We start from the raw sequence: 27945 nt of genomic DNA on the forward strand, positions 1-27945 counted from the left end.
TTGTTAAGGCGACTCTACGTATCTTTAAGGTAAGTTCGACGTTAAGTACATCATATCAAATTGCTCAACAATCTAATATAAAACTGACACACATCATTATAGCGGAATACAATAGTACTTCTTTAACTCTTTTTGCTACCAATTTTCCCTATAAGAAATTTATCATTAAGTAAACAATAATATGCCGCATTAAGTAGCACATGCCTATCAGGTGTACCGAACTCTTAATAGATTGTTGTAATGTAAGTACCTCACTTGAATAAGTAGCTGATTTATACATCGTGCTCGTTTGTACGAAAAAAGTAAAACAAAAACTCAGAAATATACAATGAACATAGTATCATAACTTTCGTTATTAGCAATTCGTCTTTTTCTATTATTTCTCTAAAAATATAATTAAATATTCTGTTAATGATTTCAAGAATGTTAGCCTAATAAAAAATTTTCAAATTATGTAGTCGCCTACAGTGGTTCCTCATAACGGTCAACGTTCGACATCTTCGTCGCACCTTGTTTATTACGAACGCTGTACGAAAAATCGAAGTGAACCACTATTATTATCCTACGAATAAATGAATGATGATTACAACCCACGCCAAGGTCATGTGTTTAGGAACCGAATTAATCAGCTATTGTACATACTAGGTATATTATACATGTAATAATCAGATTGAATCACGCGCACACGCACGCACGCACGGGTCAAGCTGACATCGCTCTAATTTCAAGCTAAACGCTTGTTTGCTATATGTATGTACATGAATGTGCTGATCTTCACGTTGAATTGAATTAAGTAAAAAATTCTCATTAATCGATGATCAGGTGCGTCTTCACCGGTCTCGAGAAGCTACGGCGGCGACCAGCGCTGCTCCACGTCCACTACCGTCTTCCGACAACATCAGGTCAAACTGGAAGAGAAAATCGTTTCCAATAAGTAAAAATCATCTCATCGATTGGATTCAACCATTTACGAATATATTATTCTTCGCTTCTACTTCCACTACCACTCTTGATCATAATACTTGCCTTATGACTCTGAAGTTGGCCAATTTTCTCTGTCATTAAATCATGGAAATGAGGATGGAACCTGTAGACAGATCCGTCAATACCGACTGTAACGTTGTCTTCTCCCATTTTGTTGAGGAGAGTTGCGATTCCGGCACTGGAAAGGTGAGCTGCTCTCCGCGAAACGACTGAACAAACGTATCTCACGTTCTCGCAGTCCTGATCCACGGCATTTCGGATTCCCAACTCGGCCAAAACTTGCCGGCAATTACCGTATTTGCCCTTCGGGTCACTGTGTGTGGAAGAAATAATTTTTCATTCCCTGCATTACGTTTTATTGTCGAGTCTTTAAGATCTATTGAATGTCGAAGAGATACTCTAAGTGTAAATTCTGCGAATATTCCTAAACTATTTTGTGATTATGCACATTGAAAAATCATAAACGACGTTACAATGATCCTCTAATTGAAATATGTAATAAAATTCCCAAGTACATACCTTTCGATCTCGGATACGTATTTCGTGAAGAATTTCCCCCTTTGTCGTAGGCCATTTGGACATTTTCCACCGAATAAGAGACCGTTCGTTGCTAGTTTTTCGAGGACGAGGCGAGTCAACTCGCCCATGTACATTCCCGATATCATTTTCTCGAATATCTGTCTCCTCGGGTTTATCGAATTGTCATCGATGTCGTGGTCGTATTCAGTTAGTATGAAGTCAAGGACACCTTCCTCGCCGAACGCACCCCATTCGGTGTTTATCAGCATGTTCGGTTTGTCGTAGTTACCGCTTGCGTGATTCACACACTGGACATTGCTGGTCTTCTCTACGTAACAAGCGTTCGAACCGGTGCCTTTAAAAATCAAACAACAACAGGTAATGACAATTTGGTGTACAACTTCTTATTCACTGATCATCACTCTGATATGTCTTCTCACGATCAAAAATTAAACAGCGATCACACCTACCAACTATGAGACCAATACGACAGTTGCGGTTTTTCCACGCGCAGGACATGAGGGTGCCGGTTGTGTCATTCAGGATGGCACATACATCAATTTTCACGTCCTAAAATGTAAAGGAATGAATTAGCAAATAGCAGATAATTTTTTTACGCAAATGCAGGATGAATTTCCTGCGTTGCATTCCGATCCTTACGTTTCGCCTAGCGATTGCCTCCTCGAGCAGTGCGACGACGTCCTCGCCGACGACACCGCTGCAGTTGAATCCCTTGGTCCATCGGACCAGCTTTCCTTTGGTTAGTCCGAGCTGGGTCAAGGGAAAGCTGAAGGTGAATCCCAAGGGAAGAATAACGTCGTCTAGGCCGAGGTCGGTGATGAAAAGTGCGAGGCACTGAGCGATGTGATCGAAGAGTTGCTTCCCGGTGCCCAGCATCAGACTCTGTGGTATCGCGTAGATTTTGCTCTTCATATCAAAGTTGTTACCATCCAGGGTGATCAGCAAAACACGGAAATTCGTTCCACCCAAATCAAGCGCCAAAAACTTTCCCTTCTCTGAAAAATCAATCAATCGATCAAATCGATCCTATATAAATATACCTATACTGAATACATTCAAATTTTAGAATTCAACAGTCAAGTTTGTTTGACCGTAAAAGAGTCGAAAAGACTTTTTCGACTTTACTTTTGTGCCACTCATGATCAATTAAAGCGAATCCGGGCGATGTCCTTTGCCAATGTCATATACTAGAAGTGACACATTTGTGACGATTATAGTTGCGCAAAAATGTGGTTCTAATTATCATGAACGGTCTCTCGCATACAAAACATATTTCTTCAAATGACCCGTTTCACTATCAGAGAACCATTTTATCTATATATATAATTCCCGTTTCATCTCCGTGCAAAATACATGAGTCATCTTAAACCATTGATCTTGTTTATGCATGATGTGTAATAACAGCACGTTGTTATGTGTGGTATGTTATTAAATAGTTATCACAAATACACAGCTATGTTGTTAAATCTGTGTCTCAGATCATTTAATCGCATGAATAAATTCTGGGTCGTTGCCTATCGTTGGCTCGATTATCACGTTATAATAACGATCATTAATTTTCACAGCGACGATAGGATACACATCTGTACGCGACACCATTCGGCATTATTATCAATTTTCAAAAGGACAGCAAATTCATCCCCACATAAGGGTGAAAATTCAACGTGAACTTCGAAATCGAAAATAAAAAAAAGGAAGCAAGACGTATTTTTTTTAGGTGAAAAAAAAAGAACTCCAGTTTCATAAATTTCATCTCGTGCAAGCGTTTGGTAACAAGACAATCTGCAGTAATACATTTGTATAGGCTTACCGGTGCCGTTCGGAAGATCTTGAACGTAAGTGGTGAAGCATTTAACAACCGCTTCGTCGTGTGTCGCCTTTGATAAACCTTTGTTGATTTCTTCAGTGAGCCTTTGCATGACTAGCTTAAGTTGATCATCGGAAAGCACCAGATCCTTGCAGGCCTCCCTGATCTGAAAGGAACCAGCATTATCGTTTTATTTTCTTGAATACGATCAATATCTCATTATATCTGTAGGTACACTAGATATCACAACGATTGGTAAGTGTATAATTTTTCTAACTCCAGCATCGCGTGAATAAACGAGGCTGTAATTATTTCTGGCCGTAACTTTGTTCAACAAGTGTATCAAAATCATGATAATTAAATCAACTGACTAGAGATTGATCAGAGAGTAAAGTCCGCTGTGGCTAGAATGAAATGACGCTGCGCAATTTTTGTCCGAGTATTAATGATCCATAACATAGAACATATTGCAGACGTAGAAGATTTGATGACCAGTATACAGCTTATAAGTAGGAATGTAGGATGACTTTTAAAATCTGTAGTCTAGCGCACGATTATTGGCAACTCTTTTCTCTGCTAATTCAAATTCCATTTAATCGTAAGCCGGCGTTAAGTATACACACCTGTAACAACTGATCGTTTATTTAATCGTAAGCTGGAGAATCGCGTAGGTATATATATACATATGTATATTGTATGTACAATACATACATCAAGACATTCTTCGCGTTGCCGCCCGCAAATTTTGAACCACACTAGTTGTATTGAGCCGAAAAAAACATGACAAATAGAGTTACGTCAGACTGGCGTACAATAGGCATAATCACGAGTCCGCGGGAAAACAAAAAAAAATAAATAACAATTTACAGTCGTTACGTAACGTCGCGGCATGCATGCAACACTGCACAGCCCGGTGCATATAATACCAGACGGAGCTGTTCTCCTCGATTTCTCCCTGCAATTGTACCATTATAATAAAATACTTGTGTTAAAGTTGATTCTGCACTAGGAATGACGAGTTTTGTCTCGTACGCGAGACACGCAAGAATGATGAGAATGATTGTACTTTACGAGTGTACCGGACAGAGGTGAACGGGTCAGAGATCGGCAGGCCAAGAGTCAACATGCGAGTTATGTTTATGATTAAATTGTCGAAATCTAATAGCAACACTTCTCAATACCCACACACACACACACACACACACTCGTACTACATATGTGTGCATATTGCATTGTATTGTCATACATAGGTGTAAGTGGTGGTGCACATATTGCAGGCGTGTACGAAGCCCGGGGATCACCCCTCGTATGTACATAACGCATAACTGAAAAACAACGATATAGATAAACGTGATTATAGATATATTGCGTTCTGCCATTGTCAACTATTGCGACAATTGTTTGTCATATTTCCAGGCATGTCCAATTAGCAACGTACGTGAATTAAATATATCATACACGTATACATACTTATGGTACATATTCAGTTTCAACACCTCGATAAAAAATTCTTATCCCAGTTGTTCTTAAACGCAAAAGCGAAGTTAGACTTAATAGTCAATAAACGACCCTCGTATCGCTACAATGGTATATCGTATGTGCACCATATCGTCTCGCCTAGAATCGAAGAGCACCTGCACAATTCATCGAACGTTTCGAACATGGTAAGAATAACGATTGGTACAGAACAAAGCCTTGAAAATTTCTACCCATATACGTATGATAAGGTCGAGGATAAGGTAGTCTAGAATAAAAATGAGGTTTCACGGAAAATCGATCGCGTGTGTGTAAAAAGATTTCAGGGAGCTGATGGATTTTTGAAACACGTGCTGTTTGCGTATACCGTACCATGCTATGATATGGAATGTCAACCCAGCTGTGCGACGCGTCGTCGCGTATCTAATAATAAAAGAAAAACCTACGTATGTAGCTAATTGGCCAATGAGACGTGTGAACAAGTTTTAAAGCGTCAAATATTACAGATCCTGCATGTATCCCAGCATGTCGGCAGCAGTTATAAAGTAGGTATAGACCTGATTGCGTGAAAATTGAAAGACGATAGGACGGATTGTTGAAGTGCTTCAGGAACGACATAATTAAGTATAATGCATATCAGATACCCGATAACGGAATGTCAAATGGAAAAAATCAATCTACCGAGATAACTTAACACCCCGTTTTCAAAGTTGTCAATTCGTGAAACTAAGGTCTGCTCTATATCGGCTGACTGCAATATGAATACATCAAAATCGGTGGTTTCAGTGTTATATTATAGTTATACAAATTCACGAGAAGCGCAATGATTTGAACTGCATCTCTCCTCATTTTAGCCAGAGGTAAAATACTCTGTGCATAAGCCATATACCGGGCATGCAAATATGTATTATCGTTGACCGCACCTTGCAGTTGTTGGATTAATTGAGAATTGAACGTAGATAACCAAAACACGCGGTGGTTTAATGAACCGTAAATCGAAATTTTATCACCATTCGTATGTTTCATATTAATTACGGAAACTAACTGTCACTGCATCAACATACCTAATCGTTAGAGAAGTGAACCTAACTGTAAGATTTGATTTTCCCAATTGCGACGAAAATTCACACTGAAGTGAGCTGAAATTTTTTTGAGTTAATTGTAAAACGCGCTTCGAATTCAGGCCGTCTATTCCTCACAATTAAACACATCCAACCACTTTGCAGTTCGCAGGGGTCGCGTTGGGGAAGGTTTTCCTCGATGTCTGTTATATGCCTATATCTGCGGTGCTATAGCGACGTCTAACATCGATCGGCAACGAGTCACTGACTACGCCACACTATCGCCATCTCTCTCTACCGCTCCCTCACTTTCTCTTCGTCCTTCTCTCTCTCTCTCTCTCTTTCTGTCTATCAGCAGATATTTATACGTTTCAAAGTTCTTCTTTTGTATTCGCAGTGATTGCTTGTCTTCAGTTTATTTTTTTTATTTTTTCTCGTCAAGTCTAATTGCCGGTTCATCTCATCCAATATTGTTATGCGGGATAAAATAAACATATCTATCTATATGTACACATTATCTTTCTCTCTCACCCTTTCTCGGATATCGCGACACACCCGCCTCTGCCAGCCAATGCGAGCGGCCGCGCCGCTTGCGCACGTGGAAGCAGTGAAATGTGTCTGTGTCTGTGTATGTGCGTGCGTGCGTGCGTGCGTGCGTATCCGTTGCCCTGCGAACGGACCGAAGAGACACGTTTTACATGACTACCTGCTCGCAGCAATCTCCTCGTATACATATTATACCAGCCGCAAGTCGATTAGTGCCACAGAGTAGAAAGTCTCACGATATTTATCTAACTGTGAATAGTTTAGTTTTGTCTCCTATTTTTGTTCTTCTATATTAAGGTTCGGAACGTTTTTCTCGAAAATCATTAGATAGAAAAAGCAGCAAACTTAACAAAAAACTTGTTGTATCGCTACTTTTTCTCGCCGCGTTTCGGCCGTATAGTCCGAGGCCTATGGATCTACGCGGTATTCGAAAAATAAGTATAATTTTCTTAGGTATAATATTCATAAACTAAACTCCAACAATGATATTGACCAGCTGCTGCAGGTCTCGCGACACGAATCGATCGGTAAAAGTCGACTAAGTCTAGTCGAGTAGATTATTATAAAAACGACATACCGTACTCACGCGCAAACGATGTTTGACATTTACTCACGTTTCGTTTCGTCCCGTTCACAGCCATAGCTTATAATGCACGCCCTGATCTAACTGCCGACGACAAGGTGTACAGACACCCTAAACGCAAACGCGTCAAGACTTGCGTCAGCAGCGTATAATCGTCTAGTTTGAAAAATTTATAATTTATAATTTTTACGATGTTTCGCCGGCGAAAAAGAGGTACGTCAACTTATACGCGAGAATCTCCAGCGGTAAAGATCAACCGTTCTGATCGTGAGAGGTAAGGAGCATTCTACCTCATTTCATCTCGCCCCGCTCCTGCTCCTTCTCCTCCTTCTCCCCCTTCTCCTCCTCCTTCTCGTCCTCCTTCTCTTCCTTGACTTCTCCCGTAATTTCTACAAAGTGCGAATCGACGACGTGTATCGAGACACGTGCAAGCGAGTATCGGCTGCAACTTCACCGCGAAATCGGTAAATTCCCGCGAATGCTTGAGTTACAATTATACACATTGATATAGAGCTGATATCAATAACGCGGTTATAGGTATAATAGCGGGTGTTTTCTTTATCGCTTTGATACACCTACGCGTGATGTCACCAGCGCTCCGATAAGATTCGACCGTTTCCTCTTTCGATCGATATTTTTTTGAAACTTTTAATATATGCTTCGTTTTTACCGGCTGACTACGAGCGCTGCAATATAAGCTCGTTAAATCGCGCGTTGTCTCTCCAGACATTCCAATATGTATAAATAATAGTATGAATTTTTATTTGTTGGATGCACATAAAGCCAAGACCAAGTATACATGTATATAGATATATGCGAATATAGCTCTGCCCGTATGTGCGATATCTACTGTCATGTCAAGTTATAATTCAAGCTTCCGGCATTTCCTCGTAATACCAGTATGCATGTCGCAACAGTGATGAAAAAAATGTTTAAAAAAACTGTCCAGCGCCAAGACAATGTACAATATTTCCTGTATAAAGCGGTGGGATATGGTTTGTCCGCGAAATATAATATAGAGACAGCCCACTTCTTGTGGAAAATTCACTTTTAAAAAGCATGCGAGTTGGCAGCAACTTGATCTTATCATTGATGGATCATTATTATAGATTGCGCACCGTCTATATCGTGGGTAAGTCAAAGAGTTAAATCGTTGATTGGAATGCATGTAGAATGAAACCGTAAATAAAAAACCAAGCATTTCGAAACTGGCATTGCGTTCGATTAGACAAAAACCGGTTGTTGCCACAGGTTTGTTAAAGTATTTACACTTCATCGTTGAATTAACGAGATACGTGGGTGACGTTTCCGCGTATAACGTGCAAGTTTAGTACGTCGTTGCATGTGGATATACAAAATACTGGCCATGTGTTAAAATAAAGGACGCGGCACCCTTCTTGGAAGGAGACGTTAATACAAACGAGATCGGAATCGTGCTAATAGATGCAAAAATGTGAAAATTTAAGCTTCACACACCGGCATTTTACCATCTACACTTCTTGACGTAAAATTGTAAATGAGGTACGATGATGACAAATCGAGGGTCTCGACTTACCTCCGGTAGTATCGGACTCCGCATCCCCATTTTGCCAACTCCTTTTCGAAAACGAACTCTCACAAGTTTCCCGGCTGTAAAAACGCCACTCAACTTATATCGCCCCGGCAACTAAGATTTAAATTATCTCTCCGCGATAAAAAAAACAACTTTCCCTGTCAGAATAACGACAAGAAAGGAAACCAGCCAGAGAATAACCAGCACCTGTACTTCTCGATTCTCAAGCGAAAGAGAAAGAAAATATAACAACGCGTTTGCGTAGGTGCGATATTGTGGGTATATTTAAACGCCCGCGAAATATTATGTCTTCTGGTCGTGGACGCGTAACTTGTTCGGCTAACAAGAGGTGAATGCGGCTCTCTAGTACCAGTCGCTTCGGGTCGAGCCTCGTCGTTCCGTTTCTTTCTCTACTGGGAGCGGGGCGCGCGCGCTTCTCGATGAAACCTCACACACGTGCCGCCAGCGAAGAGAGAGATACGCAGGACTCGCCTCCTCTCTCTCCCTCCGGCAAAAGGAAATGCCAGAGCGAGGGAGAGAGCGAGAGAGACAGAGAGAAAAGCGTGTGTGTGCGCGCGCCATGAATGAGTACCGCGAAGTTGCGGCAGAAGGCGAAAAAGGGGGGGGGGGGGGAGAGGGAGGGAACGATTCGCGTTAAGGAGGAGCGTCAAGGGCAAAAAGGTCACGGAAGTCCCAGGACTGGAGGGGCGCCCTGGGGCTCCTCCTCAGGAGTTCCCCAATACGAAGGTCACGGATATTCACGGAACGCTGACGAGGACAATAATTTAGACAGAAAAGAATGGCCTGACCAACATTGCGAGATGTGACTGCCTCATACTTGCGATCTCGAGAGCTGCGCGTGACTGTCGTCAGCTGCCGTAACAACGATATCCTTCGTCTCCGCGTGCAGTAGAGACATGGATGACGTAAATCGCGGTAATACGAAATATTAGTGATATCCAAACAGGGATTTGAAAAATGACCAATCTTTGGGGTGAAGAAAAACCAATTTTCAGAATTATAACGTGCGTGCGAATAAATTTCGACAAGTGTGTCAGTCAGACTATATTTCATTTTGTTATCTCGCGGCATGTAATTCAAGGTTGCAAGGGTGTATGCCGCAATCATCTCGATATTCGCGCCATATCTTGCAATCGTCGTCGCACAGGGTAGAAGGAGAGATGCAATCGGGATGATTATTTCTAATCTGACGCAATCTAGAGCGCCAACCCGCCGTTACGGCCCTGGGTAGCGACGAGGCGCATGTCCGTCGAGACCGCCGCCATGCTGCGCTCCTATTGGCTCGGCTACCGGGGGCTCGAGCGGTCGATCCCTTCCCTGACGTCACAGACTTCCCGGCGTGCCTTGGGCTCGCCTTAGAGCATTGCTCGCAATGACATATACCTATACCTATACACGTAACGTATATCAGTGATTGCTCGGTACGTTCGCACCACCTCCCCCCCCCCCCCCCTCTCGAGTCGAGTATCGTTATTATCATCATGATGATTGTTGTTATTATTAATATTTTTATCACTATCATTAGTATTATCGTCAACGATATTCCCCGCAATATATATATCAGCATAACGCTATAATAGATATGCTGTTCGCGCCGATCATGTACTTGGTGCTCGTATAATTACGAGGACTAGAATGTCGGTATATCGTGATTCATGTAGAAAGTTATACGCGGAAAACTGCATACGGTTAAGAGGACGGTTATGATCGATATTTGCCTTACCAACCATGCAAGTAAAATGTCACTTATTTTTACCATTATCAATGTCTCCGTATCACTGAATTTTAAGTGAATACCCGCTCACAATCAGATAGCGCAATCAATCGTGCCTGTGCAAAGCCAAACAAAAAAATCTGCAATATTTTCTGCCATAATAATAATGCCAAAAATGTATTCCCACGCCAAGTCCAGGTAATTCCATTGCACGGAATATATTTTTTCCTGCATTATTGTCGCGTTAAAGACTTTTATATAATCATGATTTTTTTTCCGTGTTTCGTCTAAAATTGTTGTATAAGCTTCGATGATATCCCGAGTAAGTGTTTTTTAACGCGATCGATAAGGACCGGATATACATGTACAATACACATAGCGTAATCTCAAGATTCCTATTCCTCGAATTTGATTAAGAAAATAGTACGGAAGAGCGAGTTACCTAATCGGGAACTTTTTCTCTCGGTTTCTTCTTATCGGAGTGCCAGTGCGGCGATCCGTCTCGATTACATCTCATTTCTCCGTACAAGATGAACGACTATTCAGCAAAATTCTTGGAATTAGTTTATCGCAATGATTATCCGGTCTTGACCACCGCGTATACTCCGATATGGATTGTAATTTTAATGCAACCGTATAACCAATCAGCGTGGCGATGTATCAGTAGGCGGATAAGAAGAGGAAGAAACTAAAATAAGAAAAAAAAAGCTCAAAGTAAAACTGAAACTAAAACTCGTCGAATATACACAGTTAATTAAATCTCGCTGTACATACGATATGAATAATGAAAAGCGTTTAGAATCGCTGAATGATCATGCAGCGTCAAACGACGCGTAAGCAATGATTTGAAAAATTCAGATATCATAGTACAGCCGTGTACTTTTATGACACGTGTTACTGTACCCCTGGAATACTTATGTAGAAATGTAAATAACCGGTTGCATGATTAAATACGTCATTAACGACGAATGCTTGTAGTATTTGACCTTTGCGCCAAAGTTCGGAAGCTGCGCCAAACTTCAACTGCATATAAGTATTACATCTGTGGAGATGTACAGGTAGGTAATTAGTATGTATAGGTATAGTTTATAGCGGTAAGAATCCGTCTGCAATATTCTGCGCAGAAAATCAAGGGGATCAAACTTGTCTGTCGCGTGTTCGGTTTATAATTTGTGAGCCTCTGTTTGAGAACTAACTTCTAGCACACATGCCTATCGCATACTTCAGCTTGAGCCGTATAGCTTAAAAATATTTCAGATGTAAAAGAAGAAGTATACATAGTATACTGAATATTATAACTTGATTATATCGGGTTCTCTCGTGACTCGGTCTCCTGGTGGTATACGCACATGTTTTAATCTACATATGCGTAGGTATACCTATACGTTATGCAATGAGACATGAGTTAATTACTACAGATACATGCAAAGACAGAGGTATATACTTGTAGAGACATCATATCATCATTGTTGAGGCAGCAAATGTATTCCAGTTATACCTACGGCAGGTAGGTACAAATATAATAACAGGTGTAGGTGTAACGGAGAGAAATTGTTTGATCTGCGTGGCAGACTGGAGGCAAACTTTTTTAACATCGCTTCAAGATAAAGGCAAGTTAAACACCTGATAAAATAAGAGAATAACGGAGTTTCGCGCTCGACTTTGACTTCGTCAGCATGCTCGCTCAAATAATCGCTAATTCTGACGCAACGCCGCAGCCGGGAGGCTCGTCCCCCAGACATTTAATTCTATACTCGCCGTTCTTGTAACCCCGCCTCCCGCGTCTGCCGAATCTCCGTATCGGGTCGCCGACTTTTAAATATTCGCACTTTTATCGTACTACTGTATATCTGCCGATCGCAACAATGATGACTTTTGCAAACGGCTTGGTTTTATTCATTTTTTCATTTTATTGCCAATAGTCCCGTAGACTTATTTTCAAACTGAATATTGAAAAAAATAAATGTACATACATTTTGGCTTGAAATTTTTTTTTTTAATATTTAGCTTGAAAATAAGTCGACGGAACGATTGGCAATGAAAAAAATTATACACTCTTTCGGCATTAGCATCGCGACATAGTTTTAGTTATTAAAGTATGCGAAGTTCCATTTTTATGAATTCTTTACCCGCGGATTGGCCTAGTCCTGTTTCATACGGAAATTACGCGCATCGACGCACGTATGCCGACCACTTTAACGTCGCGTCGGTCCAGCGGGATGCCGACGTGTACCGACGTACGTGATGCTCGTCACACGACCGCCGAAGAGAGAGTTACTTAAGTAATAGTACCTATACTGCGGGCCGTTTGTTAGCGCCGAAAGTTTGGTACGACGATTGATCGATTTCCCACCGCGAACGAGTGCAGCGTGTGCATGTGTACAATAGTGATAAACTAGTTGAGAAATAAAATAAAAATACATAAATAAATAAAAATAAGTAAATGAATAGATAAGATAAGCGACAAAACTAATAAACATCGGCAATTATTGATTGCGGATGCACGATCTGATAAATATCGACGTAGCTTCCTGCATCGCACAGTGATTATGCATGTATGTAAATATGTTATCGCTTGCAATAGTTATAGTTTCTTTTTGTAAAAGAAGTGCACGATACAAATAGGTGAGTCTAATAAACCGCGTTTATTATAAAAAACTGCGAGGAATTAGCTCCATGCACTTCTTGTACAGATGACGATATAACGGTAGAAATTAGATAGGATAAAAGGTAGGTATTCAATTTTTATAATGATCCTGCTATAATGAGCGTCAAATTGTGCGACATATAAAATATATTTTCGGTTTATGAAACAATTTTTCATATTACATTAGAGTAAACATAATATTATATATCAATTAAAATTTCCAGCCGTTTGCACAGATATTATTTCTGTCATAGCTGTGTAACTCGACCTTGCAGACTGTATAAAAAAAAGCTGGTCACGGCAGCTGTGTATTCATTGAATTATTATGCCGTATTATCTGTAATAAGAGGAGTGGAAGAGTTTCCAAGTCGCGTGATGTGAAAAAAGATAGTTACAATTTTTCATGACTATATCACCTGTCGAATGACGTAAAGTCGTAACCACTAAATATGTGATTTTAGTGGCATATATATTATATATATCTCGAAATCAAGAGTTTGAAAATATAAAGGCAAAGGTCGTATGTAAGGCAGATACAACCTTTTTCCTATTAGTATAAGTACATACGTGAAAAAAAAGACCAAAACAGAAGGTCGTAACAACCATTTACGTTTTGTTTCTGCGAACGTTTTACGAACCACTGAAACGTACAGATAATTTAAAATCTGCAAAAATTCAGAACTGTTAAAAGAATTCTCAAAGATAAGAACAGACGGGCGTAACCGTCAATATTTGTTTTTTTGCAAATGCTCTAAAGTCTAAAAACTACTGAAACGCGTGAACAATTGAAACCAACAAAGTTATACAGTGAGGATGTCGATTTTCTGAACATCGGATATCAAAATCGTAAATTAATAACCATAATAATTTTTGGAGTTTACGTCCTCATGTAATTGGACACGCGAAACGAATAGTTTATAATTTAGTCAGAGTGTGTAAGCGAGTAAGATCTCGACCTTGAAATCAATCGCGTCTCAATTCTCCGCATATTTTGGAAATCGGAATCGAGATTAGATGTAAAAAATCTTGTTCCAGGCCTGCGGCAGCGATCCGACGATTCGCGAGCGTAGTTTCGTTCTGAAGCCTAGCAGGCGTATCGGTCAGTTGAAGAACTCAAAATTAAATTTACAGCGATTACCGAAATGCAAATAACTGACGCGTTTAACCGTCACTTAGCATCTAACTCGTTAACATAATGCAAATATCTCTATCGCGACTTCTTCGTATGATATGTCAAGAAATAAAAGGCACAACTACTACGCGTCGAACCTCCATCGCAAGTTCTTTCACCGATCATTAGCTTCCTCTACAGGCATTAAGTATATACGTAAATACGTTTTTTTTTTATGTTTTATTTTTCAAATTTCGACCTAGTACTTGGTTCAATTCTTACAAAATTTTACGTGCGTTCTTTGGTGTACTTAACTGTTATAGGTTGCAGAGCGTGCTGCAGGGATTGCTAAGCAAATAAACAATTTGTAGGTGTTTTTGTATTCAAATTTGTCTAATTGCATGCAAGCATACGGCAAAAAATATTTTTCATTGTATCCACTCGGGCCGATGAACATGGAACGTGTCAAATTATGAAATAACAATAAAAAAAAGTGTCAAGAGCTTTTAACTTTATTTACTTTGCATATCAGCAAGCAGGATCATAAATGTTAATCCCGCGAAAAATTTTATCTCGATATTTTTGTATAATCGTTTGAAATGGTTTTTATACCGAAGAAAAGTCTAACGTGATTAAAATTCTCTGACATTCAATTACTATAGGTATAGATATGTTTATTGCTACTCAACTGCAAAATGATGTTTATTGTAGGCATGAAATTTGTCTACGAATGTTTTCTATTCAACGCCTAGAAAATAACGATGTATAATAAGCGTGGTAAATTTAATTTATCATAAACGTAACAATAACGGGTAATTTGTTATTTTTCAAGTCAAAGAAATAAATAATCACTTGACTTATAGAATGTTGCCGTTTAACAAATAAACCGCTGTCAAATTACAGAATACAAAAATAAAAAACAGCTCGTGCATCATTATTTTACGCTATATATACAGGGTGGGGCATAAAATTGTGACAGAGCAATAGCACTCTGTTGAACTGTTGATGATGATGAAAAATCTTTCATATGAAAGTTGTATTGTTCGAAAAGGCCGTCATACTGTACCATTATATTATTTTTTCGGTGGAGGCGCTGAGGCTACGTCAAGGTCAACTCCACTTTTTTAAATGGAACAATGTATCTTTTTCTTACGATACTATCATTGACTTTGAGAAGAATTCAGTGACCTACAACACAAGGTCATTCTAGGTACGCGAAGTATGAAAATAGTCGAATAAAAATCGAATCAAATCGAAATAATTACTTCCAAAGGATTTACTAGCCTTGGTTTGTGTCTACCTACAGAAGATGCTCGAAGCACTGCCTCAATTACGTGAATTCTTCTCAAAGTCAATGATAGTATCGTAAGAAAAAGATACATTGTTCCATTTAGAAAGGTGGATTTGACTTTGACGTAGCTTCAGCGTCTCCAGCGAAAAAATAATATAATGGTACAGTGTGACGGCCTTTTCGAACAATATAACTTTCATATCAAATATTTTTGAGTATCATGAACAGTTTGAGTGCTATTGCTCTGTCAGACTTTAAACGCCCCACCCTGTATAGCTCTTTGGAACATTCTGTACCGAGGTATCGTAACGATATCGGAAGATATAATATATTACATATTAAATTTTTAAGAAACTCAATCTCCTTTCAATTTACTGAACCACAATAGCAGTTTTTTCAAACTAAAGTATGAAAAACACAAGTAAAAAAATAAATGAATCAGGTAATCAATAATAAAACATCGATCAGTATATCAAAATAATATCAAGTTTCAAAAATAAAATCCAGTATATTATAAAAGTGACGATTCGCGAAGTCGGTGATCAGAAACTACGCGAGAGAATAATGCGCACGCGAATAGCTAAGATGAAGAGGGAGAAGATTTGAAAAAGAAAATAAAAAAAAAAATAAAACCAACACGCGATCAGGAAAGTACGCGAATCTTCTCCTACATCTCGGCATCGCAGGACACATGACGCAACTGAATACCCGATTGCGCGACATCGAACCGGTTTTCATCGTGTGCGTTCTTCACCACGTGTGTGTACCTATAGGTGTGCGTATGTATGTACCTACATGCACATGCAAGTATACTATACATTGTGTCGAATATAGGAATTCGCATGCGTATCAAAGCGGACGTACCTAATCACGTTTGCAGACAACACAGACGTAGACGTGCATTGAAACTAACGTCGCAGATTTCCGATTCGCATGACCGGTTTTTATAAAAGTATTTAAATAACTGTTGCGGCCACCGCTAGGGCAAAAACTTCTCTATTCATACAAGATACCTAGCAATAACGATTTGTCACTATACATATCCGGTTAGCTAAAATTATTATTTAAAACCGCGGAGTCGTCGTATACACGCGCGTATGTATATAATGCATATATTATACGCGGAAGTACCTAACGCGAAATTATCATTTCCTTCGAACACGATCTTATCGTTAAACGTTTTTCCTTGTAGGTACTCGCATGCTTACGGATTTACATAATTTTCGTTTATTACTAGAGTTTTTTTTTTAAATTTTTATTATAACTCTGACAACAAATGCCAAAGAGAGCAGATGCATTTTTAGTCAATTATTGTACTTTGTAGAGTATCGTCTATGCATTACAGACAAATTAGTGACGACGTAAACGTATCGCGTGCATCCACGCGAATACCTGAAACACTCGTCGTACTATTATATACACGCCGTATAATATCCTTCTATCAATCCGTCGCGTCGTTCTAGTTTTTCACCCCCACCCCTCAAGTTTCAATACCTATATAGTGCATCTAGGTTCTATACACGGCAAGTTTGTTTTACAAACGTTGAACGTGCGTTTCGTGATGTTTCGTGTTTCCATTGGTTGTATACATATAATGTATACAGATATATGTATGTATAATTGTATATGTAGGTTTGGCCTCGAGCATTCGCACCTCAGATCAATTATGATGATAATATAGAATGTCAGGTTGCGGATAAGATCATCGAATACATAATTTAATCGCCTTATGCATATATAATATATATACTTATACCTGTAAGGCGTACCCATTCGACATCCCTGCAGGATAGGATACGTTTGAAATCCGGATTTATGGGAATGAATTTTGTTTTACAAACGCGCGAATATTATACTTAAATTTATTATATACAAGCAATAGGGTATAAAGATTTGCGAAGAGAATGGGACAATATAAGAATCAACGATGAATATTGAAATACGTGTATTAAACAAATTATAAATCTATGGATACGACCAGAAAGCTGGTTAAAGGACAATTATGCATGAAAGATCAAACTACTAACACAATTTTGTTTCGCGACCAAACCCAAGATAGTTCGTTACGCCTTTCGTTATTGCTTCTATTAGTTACACTGTATTTATAATGTTTAGGAAACGGTTTTAGTTGATAAGGTGCGCGCGTCGCTTTTTGCAATATGGTACCTGCCGCGCCACAAGAGTTTATAGCTAACAATAAGATCGTACGTCAGAGTACTTCGTAAGAAAATCGGGCATGTATCAAACAAAGCATATTCACTTCAGATAAAATCTATTATAACGACGGAAGTCCTGAACACGTTTTTCCACAAAATCATGTAAAACAACATGATACACTATTCGTACCACGCTTATTAATTGACGATTATGACTCGCAAATAGGCCTAGACATAACGCGAGTATGTACGCTCGCATATCGATGGCCGCTAATCGTAAGCTAAAAATAATCGATGCATCGATTAATCGAGTCAAAAATAATAATCAAAAACGACGTGATTCTATCGGTGAAAATGAATCGATTAATCGATCATTTTATATTTTGTTGAAACGATGCGTTTAGCGGTAATAGCGGAAAAGTTTTTTTTTTTTTTTTTTTTGTTGTTAATCTATAGTTTGGTTAAAAATATTTTTCAATTTTAGGTGAAAATACTCATTTATATTTAAATTATTATATCAAAAAGGTACTTAATAAATAAGAGAATTATAATAATTGATACTTTTAATCGCATTAATTGATATTGCAATGCGTCGTTCTTGGTGGTAAAAAACAAAAATTGTCCGATTGTGAGGAAAAATAATCGAGTCTGTCGATTAATCGAGTTTAGAACTATAAGCCATTATACTCGTTTAATTGGGAAAAAATAAAAATCGATTATTTTCTTCGTCATTCTTATACAAATACTACGTACACGAGTGCGTACCGCGTATGGTACGAATATTGAGGCATGTATGCCTCATGCGTGAGATAGATCAGTATGTGAGTAGGTATGCGCGTCGAAGTTGAAGGCGCCAACTGTAAACGTGTAGGAACTCTCCATGCGGCATCTGTCACAGACACGTACAAAATTGTCCACGATAAACACGCGCACGCGTGACACGCGTACACACATGTATCACGTATATTAGCGATGAACCGTCCTAACTACGCCCACACGTTTTCCAAGACACATTGTAGGTATTTTACGTGGAATTGTTTATACATAAGCGATGATATGTATAATATATACATGTTATTTGTGTATATAATGTGAGCATATATTTTGCGTGAATAGATCATTCGAATACATATGTACTCTTGGAAGGATTTATTGAATAACGCTCGCGGAGTCGAGATTGATATTTTCTTTTTTCAACTTCTCGACCGCTCGTGTTGAGCGGACATTCGAAAATTAGTGTGAACAGATTTCCTCAGCTAATATCAGCTAAAAGCAAGACGGGCTTTGACGTCAGGCTGCGCGATTGGTAAAAATACACATACGCGTGTTGGGGCACGCGGTTTGTGTCTGTTAGAAAATTCTTATTACGATCGAAAAATTTTATACAGATCACCGAAGTCCTGGATACGTTGTCTTTTGAACTGACTTTAATATGTCCATCTATTATTGTGATTTGAATAGGATAAGGGCCGTTGTGTACCTCGTTGCTGTTTCGTCATCGAGGAATTTCGAGCTAAATTAGAGATCAGAGATTACGGCATACCTTACACATATGTTACACATTAACGAATTCGCCAGAATCAAAACAATCACATCGATCTCGTCATCGGAGAGAAGAGACGTCGAGAGTTATTCACGGCGTGTAACATCAAGATAAGATTGTACGCATAATGTAGATTTCAATTAATTACGATCAACTCTACGTAGGCTTTTTCCGCGGCGTGGTTAGACGACGCCCGGGAGAAAATGAAAGAAAGAAAAAAACGGCAGCTTTTCCCGCGCAAGTTTTTTTTTTTTTTGCGTCCTTTTTCCTAACCCCCTCTCCCCCCCTGCCGCCGATTAGAAAGGAAGACGAGTCGTGAATTACAGAGCTAGACAAACTCACGAGTTGTTCGGGCGTCGTGTTTTTCATGATGCGTTCCTTGCCTCCGTTTGAAAATTTCCACGTGCGGTGTGAGGTACGTGCGATGTAAGGTTTCGAGTATCCGGTGGTGCGACGACGTCGAGTCAGCTCACGATCAGCTACTGCAAGTTGCGAAACTAACCGACAAACGCGAACGTGCGACTCGTGCGGTGAACGACGCAAGTCTGTGACCCGAAATAATCGCGAGAGAGAGAGAGAGAGAAAAGGAGAAGAAGGAAAAGGAAGAGAGTGAGAGAAGAGGAGGGAGGGACGTACACACCTATCTACGTACGTACGTACGCACACGCCATGCATACATTCGCCTTAAGCTCAACGACGCCGCGACGCCACGGTGACTTTAAAATAACGCGACGTGTCTTATAGGTATACACACCTTACACCTATAAGTACATACGAAGGCAGTTATTAGGCAGGTATTAATAATGACGGGTGGTCGTTCCGTTCACCAGTCGAACCTTAGATTGTAGCATGGAACAACGGTAGGTTGGAAGTTCTGAAAGAAACAAACGCGATTCCCTCGCCGGACACACCGCATTCGCAATTCGTTTGATCTTGCTGCAGGTGTTGTTGCCTGTCATATTTATAATTACTACGCTATATGTAGATCGAACCAATGTGATTCTTCGTACTGTTGATCGTCGTCGTCACATGCAGACGTGACCGTGTTAACAAGGTCTCTTTAGGTCTGCTGGGATGCGACGTTTACTTGACTAATAACGACGTATAATATTCATACTTTTCCAATCTGTTTGACGTAATGTGAACTTCTATGATTACCAGGCGGTGGTCCGCGAAAAGAAAAGCGGATAAGAAGGAATTATCAACCGCGAATTGCCAGACTTCCTGTTTCTGTTTTCGAGTAACTTATACTGATTATGTACATGTTAGCAGGATTTTTTCGGAGTCGATCAAAGTTATAAAGATAAAGCGATGATTTCGATCTACGGATCATGCCCGACTTATCAAACTCCACAGAATTTTAACGACTAGAATCTAAACAATGGTATTTTAGTATAGATTATAAACCTGTCTATTGACGTCGAAGAACCGTTGGTATAAACGACAAACATTTGAAATGAGATTTTCCTTCCCGCTAACGTGATTCCTAATTACACCTTCGTTGACTCGCAGAGTATTCTTCCAGTCGATTATCGAATTTATTGGACATTTGAATTTTATGCAACTTGTATAGGGGATGCAGCTAGCGCTTGAGGACATCGTAAAAACTGAAAATGTATTGTTTCGGGTCATCGAGCCGCAGCTAATATTACATATTAGCTACGATTCGTAAAAGTTAAATGCCCGCGACTTATGTTCGTAACGTATAAAATACAACATTCAGTGGCCAACTTCGTTGTATAATGTAGATATAAACATAGGTATGTATAATGTATATGCACTATAACCAATGTCAACCGTCGTCTGTGACGATGGAAATGAGCGCGCCGTTAACCTGCACATACCTATATACAATTGATATGTTGACCACGAGCGGAACATTATTGTATCGAGTTTAAGGCCCAAAATATATCTATCTCGACATAGACGGGCCCGTGAAAGTAACGCAGCTAATTGTAAGAGAGCGGTTGACGACCGGCCTCCTCCAATCAGAGCTGATATCTTCACGGTATAAACCTTGTGCAAACGTTGCTTCAATATATTGCGACTAGTTTCCAATATAGGTACGTGACTCTCTATTTTCTGGCGACGATCGGAAATACATCAAAATCGATCGAGTACCTGTGGGATTTAATACGATTGGGAAGGTACGCAGATCTTCATCACGATAACGATCCCCGGCGTCGCGACGCTCCTCCGTCTCAAGGTGACCTTCGATCGTGACTCGTCGGATCGGCAGCGATAAGTTGCTACGCGTTGCGCCGGAAAGATATCGATACATGTAATACGAAGCCGTGAAAAGTATTCGCGAATTTCGTGACGTAGTACCGCGAACCGGAAACGAGCGGGGAATGGACTGGAGCAATTATGGCAAAAAATCAATCACATTCATCTTGCAATCGTTACACCAGGAAATATGCCGCCCCTTATCTTCCGCAGTCACGAAGATTCCAAGATCGAAATCGACAGACGACGGCAATACGTATACCATATATATGTATGTACAATAAGATCAGATTAAACAATTTTCACACCTGTATAAGGTACGTAAAGAAAACTTGCACGCAGGCGCCGCCTTTCCGGCGAGTCGTCCGATGGAACGACGCACGAGTCGATTTGGCCCGCCGTTTACGTCGTTATGGATTTTTCCACCCTCGTGTGTTTGATCGCTCGGCTTCCAAAATTTCACGCAGGGTTCGCGCAGGGCCTTGTAATTGAATCGGCGGAGATATTTGAAGGTCCGAACTTAACCAGGACTTATTGTCAGTTAAGTACGAATTGGCGGGTGTTGCCACACGACGAATGGAGCCAGACGGCTGCAGGAATTGGTAACAGGGGCCGCGACGTACCCTGAGGACCAAAAGACCACCAGTCGAATATGCTGGCAACCTTCGCGCGAAAGTGAAAGGATTGAGCTCGTTAATGGGCTCGGACATGCGTGCGAATATCGGGTGAGTAGGTAGGTAGGTATAGAGGTCACCTGCTTGACGATTCTTCGACGGACACGTATTACGTATAATATGCATGTGCAGCAGGGTGGGTTTCTTGAGTGAAATCAGGCATTTCTCTGACGACGTTCGAGGCTCGAAAGAGGAAATTAGAGAGCGCGAGACAGAGTGAAGAAGAGAAAGAGCCGAAAGCAGAAGCTGCATAGCTACATTTTATTTCCGATGCAACACCTGCGATATGTGACAAGTCCATCGGTATGAACCGGTTGGACCATTTTTTTTTTTTTTGCTAATTTTCACAAGTAAAATTCTTAGCTGGAAAGGAATATTTTTGAAAACACTACGAAATTTGTGGAATTGCGTTAATTAACTCTGACGAAGCCGGAGAATTGTTTACCAGCGTGCATAGTAATTTCAATTCAACTTTACCCGAGATGCTTAGACCTATAATGACGTATTTCTCGGGTTTTACGAAAGCTCGTATACAAGAATAAAAGTCAAGTTTTCCTCATTCGATTAATTAAATGAATTAATAAAACGGTTAGTTAATTGCCTTTGCGGTAACAGGAGGTGCGCACATCTCTGCCTTCTTTTGCTCTTTGCAGCATGGCTTCCTCACGACTACAGTCACCGGCTGAAAGTTCAAGATACAAGGTCAACCCTACCTCTCAAGGTCACCCGGATTCATTCAATACATGCGTACCCGGAAATTTTAAGACGAAAATAAATATACCAAAATTACAAAATCCTGGCATAGCCCGGTATATATATATATATATGTATATATATATATATACATATGTATATATGTATTCAGCCATGCAGTCAAAGTATGTTTAGTAAACCATTTAATTAACTACAACAAATTCGTACCAAATTCTCTCCGGGCGAGTGTCCGTGCTCCATTTTTCTAAGAATATAACATACAACAATTGCAAGTCGAATAACTTAGTAATTTTTTTCACCTATAACACTCAAATTGGTAATAAATCATCTCTCAAGTCCACCGCAACCCGACGATTTGCTGATGGCATCGACCATGTCACTTTGAATTTCAATGAAACGGAGGATAGAAAATAATCGATAAATAATCGAAATCGTTCAACGAGTCATATTCAAGTTTTGCGCAAACGCTGCCTGCAGCTGTTACTCGTCGCCTTGACAATGCGTCTCCAGCTGATAATCTCGGTTCACGGATAATCAAGTACCTAATATACCTATCACTATGATTAATTGGCGGATAAGCAAGAATCGACGTTACCTCATCTATCGGTTCGGGACTGTACGAGTTGTTCGCATCGTTCTGAACCGACGCAGCTTCGCCATTCTTCGCGTAACATGTGCAGATTTTGCTCAAAAGCGAACCGTTCTTCGTCTTCATATCGCCCGACAGCCAACCACTTCACTTCCACTAATTAATTTTTAACGTTTTTAAATATTATACCGAACGCAGTGTCGGATCCACTGGATTATTCAGCGTGTATTACAGCGAATCTACTTTCAAACAAGTATATATATTCTTATAGAGAAGCAGACTAACAATAAGGGGTAGAAACACTCTCGGAGTTTGAAAACGGAGTGTGCAGCATCCTCTGGGTACGGACCGAATCTATATAAGGACGTACCGGGAGGGGAGAACCTGACCTGCCCGTCTCTCGCTGTCCCACCATGCAAGGGCCAATGGCAAGCCGTTTCACGGCCTGTTTCCACTCTATGGCGTGTTCGCACGCACGTATCTAACGGGGGTGGCTCGGGAGGATCGAGAGCCTTTGATTCTTACTTCGAATTGAAAATATTATCCCCCAATTCTCACAGCTGTTGGCCACAAATATGTGGGGAAAAAATTCTCTGACATTTCCAGGTTTTCCAGAACCTATGACTCAGTTTTTCCTGACATTTTCCCATTTTTAGTCAGTTACTAATAGAACTTAAATCGTTCAGCTTGTTAACTCTATATTCACTCGAAATTCAATTCGAATTGAAGAAAAATATAATGTACAAAAACGTCAGTTTAAACCGTCTTGTTTTCTCGATGAAAAAAGTAAACTTGTTACCTAAAAAAATCATTTCTAATTCCCATGTTAGAAAACTAATATTTTTAACTTTTCCATAAACCAATTAAAAATCCCCAGATATTTACAGGTGTTGCCACCCTGAAACGGTCTTCCGACTTCTGTATTTAACTAAAAAAATTATACCGATAAAGAATTTAATACGTTTTGTCGATATTTAGGTGGATGGTATAATAAACGGTACGTAACTTATTTTGGATCGTCAGTCGTACTTTAGCTCTACCGCTCATTTGTTTTCTTTTTTTTCGGTAAATTATCGGTGACTAATGGAGAAAATTAGTATATCGTACGTGCGAACACGTTCCGCGCAATTATTATACGTACAGTCGAGGCCCGGCTTAAGTTAGTAAAAAGTCTCGTAAAAAGGACAATTGTTTCGCATGTATCGCACAGTACCTGAATAGTCGGTTCTTGAGTACACATAATCTGCGGATTGTCGTCTGCACAATATTTTATCCTGGGTGTTGAAAGGTGAAATAGTCGGCGATGCGTTATAAATATTTCTTATAACACGCGTATGCGGAAAAAGTCAATCACAAGGTCTCACGTTCCTTTCACCGAAAAACAAACGTTCTTCACGCTGACGTGGAGAAAGATCCACGAATTTATTATCATTGACGATTATCAGCAATTCACACAATCAATTCCGCAATATTGTAGACCAATTCCTTAATTGAAGCAATTTATAACCACCCCTGTGTGATTCGATCGAAACTTGCTTTCCTACTACCGGATAAGGCCGAATTATATACATGGATATACCTACTGCTTGCGGCAACAAGTAAAAGGTCACGTTGCAGCTGTAAAATAAGCAATAAATACATATAACATTATTCCTAAGTAATTGTGACAGCTAAACCATATACCTCACGGTGTAATAATTTATAATCTTATCTGCGCACGCTTCAACATCCGTTATAATCCGACCTTCAAACATTCCCAATTGACAATAAAACGATATATTTTATGAGCAGGAATTTTTTTAGCACGACAGGTTGAAGCGTCCTCTAGTTCCCCTTTGCGAATCGTTAACTTTCCGTTGTAAAATGATGCCTTAATTACCCTTATCGCTGATTAAATAGTTCAATCTGGATCTGCCGCAATCGGAAACTGCAATTCCATGCATTTTTTTAATTATAAAGACTGAGAGATCGCATCGGTCGCATGGTACTCGTGTTCAGCAATAAATGACCCATATTATGCTTTTGTAAATGGTCGCGGTAAATTTTTTCAATGTCTCAGTATGCGGATACCGATCGATGACATTTGATTAAAAGATTTTTATCGGCCATGTACCTAATCGATAACACATCTGCCTATAATCGATAAAGCAGTCGTATAACATTCGCAATGCGATATGGAAAAGTTCCACCGTTTTGCCAGTGAAACCTGAACGGATGTTGCCACGATTTGACATCATGTTTTATTCTAGCCCGTGTCTTAATTTAATGACCGCATATCGGACTAATCAACAAATGATAAGTACCATAACGATCGGCAAAGGACCGGTATGTATTAATCTTTTCACGTGCAGAAATCTACAATTGTAAGTAACACACAGGTGTGCAATTTTATTGCACTCGTAAAGTCTGGTTATTACATGACAAATGACAATAACAACTTCGCGAAATACTTATACTATAGTTTTATGGCGATGATTTTGTAAATTCGTAGGATTGTACGGATTACTAGAATTACTATAAACAGTTCATCTTGTTTTTTAACCTGTCCGATATTGTAACACTATAACGACGAGAATTATGAGCGAAACATTTTTCCATTGCTCGGCTGCTTGTGGAGACAACTTCGGGCAAGACTGACAATGATAGGAAATATAACAAGTATATATTAGCGAGCTACGAGCACTCTTTGCTCGCAGAACCCTTGCGATGGAACTCTTAGAGACTCGTTAAGCGCGTCGGTGACTTTCAAAAATAGAAATTCCGCCGAGCCGACGACGAAAGACTAGTTCATTTTTAAATACGAAACTCACATCTTAGGCGCAGGCCAACGGCGAATTCGAACGAATGTGCTGACTGTGCACTCTTTTCATTTAAGCCGATATGTCCTTATTTTCAATCACATTGTAAAGTTACGGATAAAAGTAACAAGCTGCAGCGTACCGGTTTCATAACGCGACATACGCATTAAGGCGAGCGCCATTTGATTAATAGGTTCCTATTAATTGTCCCTGAACAAGAAGCTGTGGATCCGGTGAATGAGAGATCGGAACATTGCAATAGAAAAGTCGCGGGACTATATTCAAATACCAAGGTGACACAAGCGCCCTCGATGCTCAGTCAAAGTGGATGGCAATGGTATTCGGTTCAGTGGAACAATGCACACAATACACCTGGACACGATATTAATTTCTACGTAAGACATACTCGTGGATGTAGACTGTGTAGAAGTTTGGAGACCGCGGGAAACGGTAACACCAGCAGTGCGGTAGTAACGCGGGAATGGATTTTATACTCGTACACCGAGTTCGATTTTATATGTACCAAGAAGTGACCAAACTGCAGAGAACTATTACTATTACTATTACTATTATCATATGAAAAATGCTCACAGCTGGATCGATGTGCTCCCACTTTTCATTGACATAATCCCAATTCTCCTCTTCCATGACGACCTTGGTCACAGTGGTCACGGCAATGAAGGTGTTATTGCGATGGTATTCGATATACAACGTATGACGAGGACCAGACCTCGACTCCCCTTCGCGTACCGCGATGATCACTCGCGACGATTGATGAATGAATCTTCGAGAGCTCGAGGATGAGTTACGGGGTCCACGGAGCTCGGCTCTGTTTCTCTTTCACCCTTCTCCTCCACCACTAGGTATACCGAGAAGAAGCGAAGCCAACGACAAGGATGCGCGCCTTCTTCGAGACGCCAGGCGCACCACGTAACTTTTAAGCGTAGAGGTATTTATTATAGGCATACGAGTCGTTACGTTGCGTTTCGACTTACGTCACGGGTAACGTGTTGGCTCCCCGTCGGGCCAACGGGACAGAAATACATACATCAATCGCGCGTGGAAAAAGGTATTTTTGGAACCTCGACCCAACAACCGGCTCGTTAGTGCAGCGATTCGCGGTTAACGTCTTCGCGTCTGCAATATAAATCCAATCAATGCGCACCGCGTCACGTGTATGCCTACGAATGATAGTTTCCTTGCGGTGAATTCTGGAACGTAAACAAGTACACATACTCGCGCGGCATGATTTGATCGAACCTCTGGCATTTTCTTTTGCATTGCAGAAATGATTCATCAGGTTTGAATACCTGGCGCGGAACGGACCAGGTGATGCTGTGCAGCTGGTTATAAAAATTTGATGAAAGTTACACAAAACTTTGATTCGACAGGCTGCTGATGCATTGCTCGTGTAATTTATTACACGTTTTGGAAATTCGATCATTGCAACGGTCTATTCACTCACTCTTGCTCAATTTATTTGGTAGGTTCAGAGAATCTGCATAATAATTATCTCGATCATATCGCCCTTTGCGATTACTCTAGCTCCGACATTTTATCCTGAGAAGGACACTCTTAATTTTTAGGATAACACAAGAAGCGGATTGGGGTCTAGTATGAAAAAATTTAAACAACTCGAATTGCATTAAGTAGCAACAACAAATCTGAAACTTACCAAAATGTGTAAGGATGGTCTTACAAGGTATATTGTTATTAGAGACGTAGAGGTTACGAATCTGCAGCAACGTATGTTTTTCTTTTATAAAGGTAGTTTATAAACAGGGTTTATCAATATACATTTTTAAGTGATAAACAACCTTATCTAACTTAATCCATAGTACTTGTGCTTTGGTTTGTCATCTGGCGATGTGTCTTACCAAATATCTTTTTTTATGAATATAGATTTATTTTT

At 40.0% G+C, this 27945-nt stretch overlaps 1 protein-coding gene across 6 annotated transcripts; it reads right to left on the minus strand.

The window, feature by feature from the left end:
- Window positions 1-129: 129 nt before the first annotated feature.
- Window positions 130-26873, minus strand: LOC124413241 (hexokinase type 2). Of its 6 annotated transcripts, none has more exons than XM_046893694.1 (7): window positions 26625-26873; window positions 3335-3497; window positions 2164-2519; window positions 1974-2073; window positions 1504-1858; window positions 1027-1297; window positions 130-908 (listed from the first exon to the last, which is right to left on the minus strand). In XM_046893694.1, the coding sequence occupies exons 1-7, from the start codon at window positions 26679-26681 to the stop codon at window positions 831-833; spliced, it is 1380 nt and encodes a 459-aa protein (XP_046749650.1). In that variant the 5' UTR covers window positions 26682-26873; the 3' UTR covers window positions 130-830. The 6 variants fall into 6 exon arrangements, with proteins under 6 accessions (XP_046749650.1, XP_046749654.1, XP_046749648.1 ...); XM_046893698.1 differs by lacking the exon at window positions 26625-26873 and adding an exon at window positions 24449-24490; XM_046893692.1 differs by lacking the exon at window positions 26625-26873 and adding an exon at window positions 23242-23397.
- Between the last annotated feature and the right edge of the window lie 1072 nt (window positions 26874-27945).

This window comes from Diprion similis, chromosome 12 (genome assembly GCF_021155765.1).
Source record: "Diprion similis isolate iyDipSimi1 chromosome 12, iyDipSimi1.1, whole genome shotgun sequence".
NCBI lineage: Eukaryota > Metazoa > Arthropoda > Insecta > Hymenoptera > Diprionidae > Diprion > Diprion similis.

Coding starts and splice junctions, on each gene's coding strand:
- LOC124413241 (XM_046893692.1), bottom strand. CDS start 23,361: ATGAAGACGAAGAACGGTTCGCTTTTGAGCAAAATCTGCACATGTTAC. Junction 2,520..3,334: donor AGATCTTCCGAACGGCACCG/GTAAGCCTATAC, acceptor TTGATTTTTCAG/AGAAGGGAAAGTTTTTGGCG. Junction 909..1,026: donor GCCAACTTCAGAGTCATAAG/GCAAGTATTATG, acceptor TTTCTCTTCCAG/TTTGACCTGATGTTGTCGGA.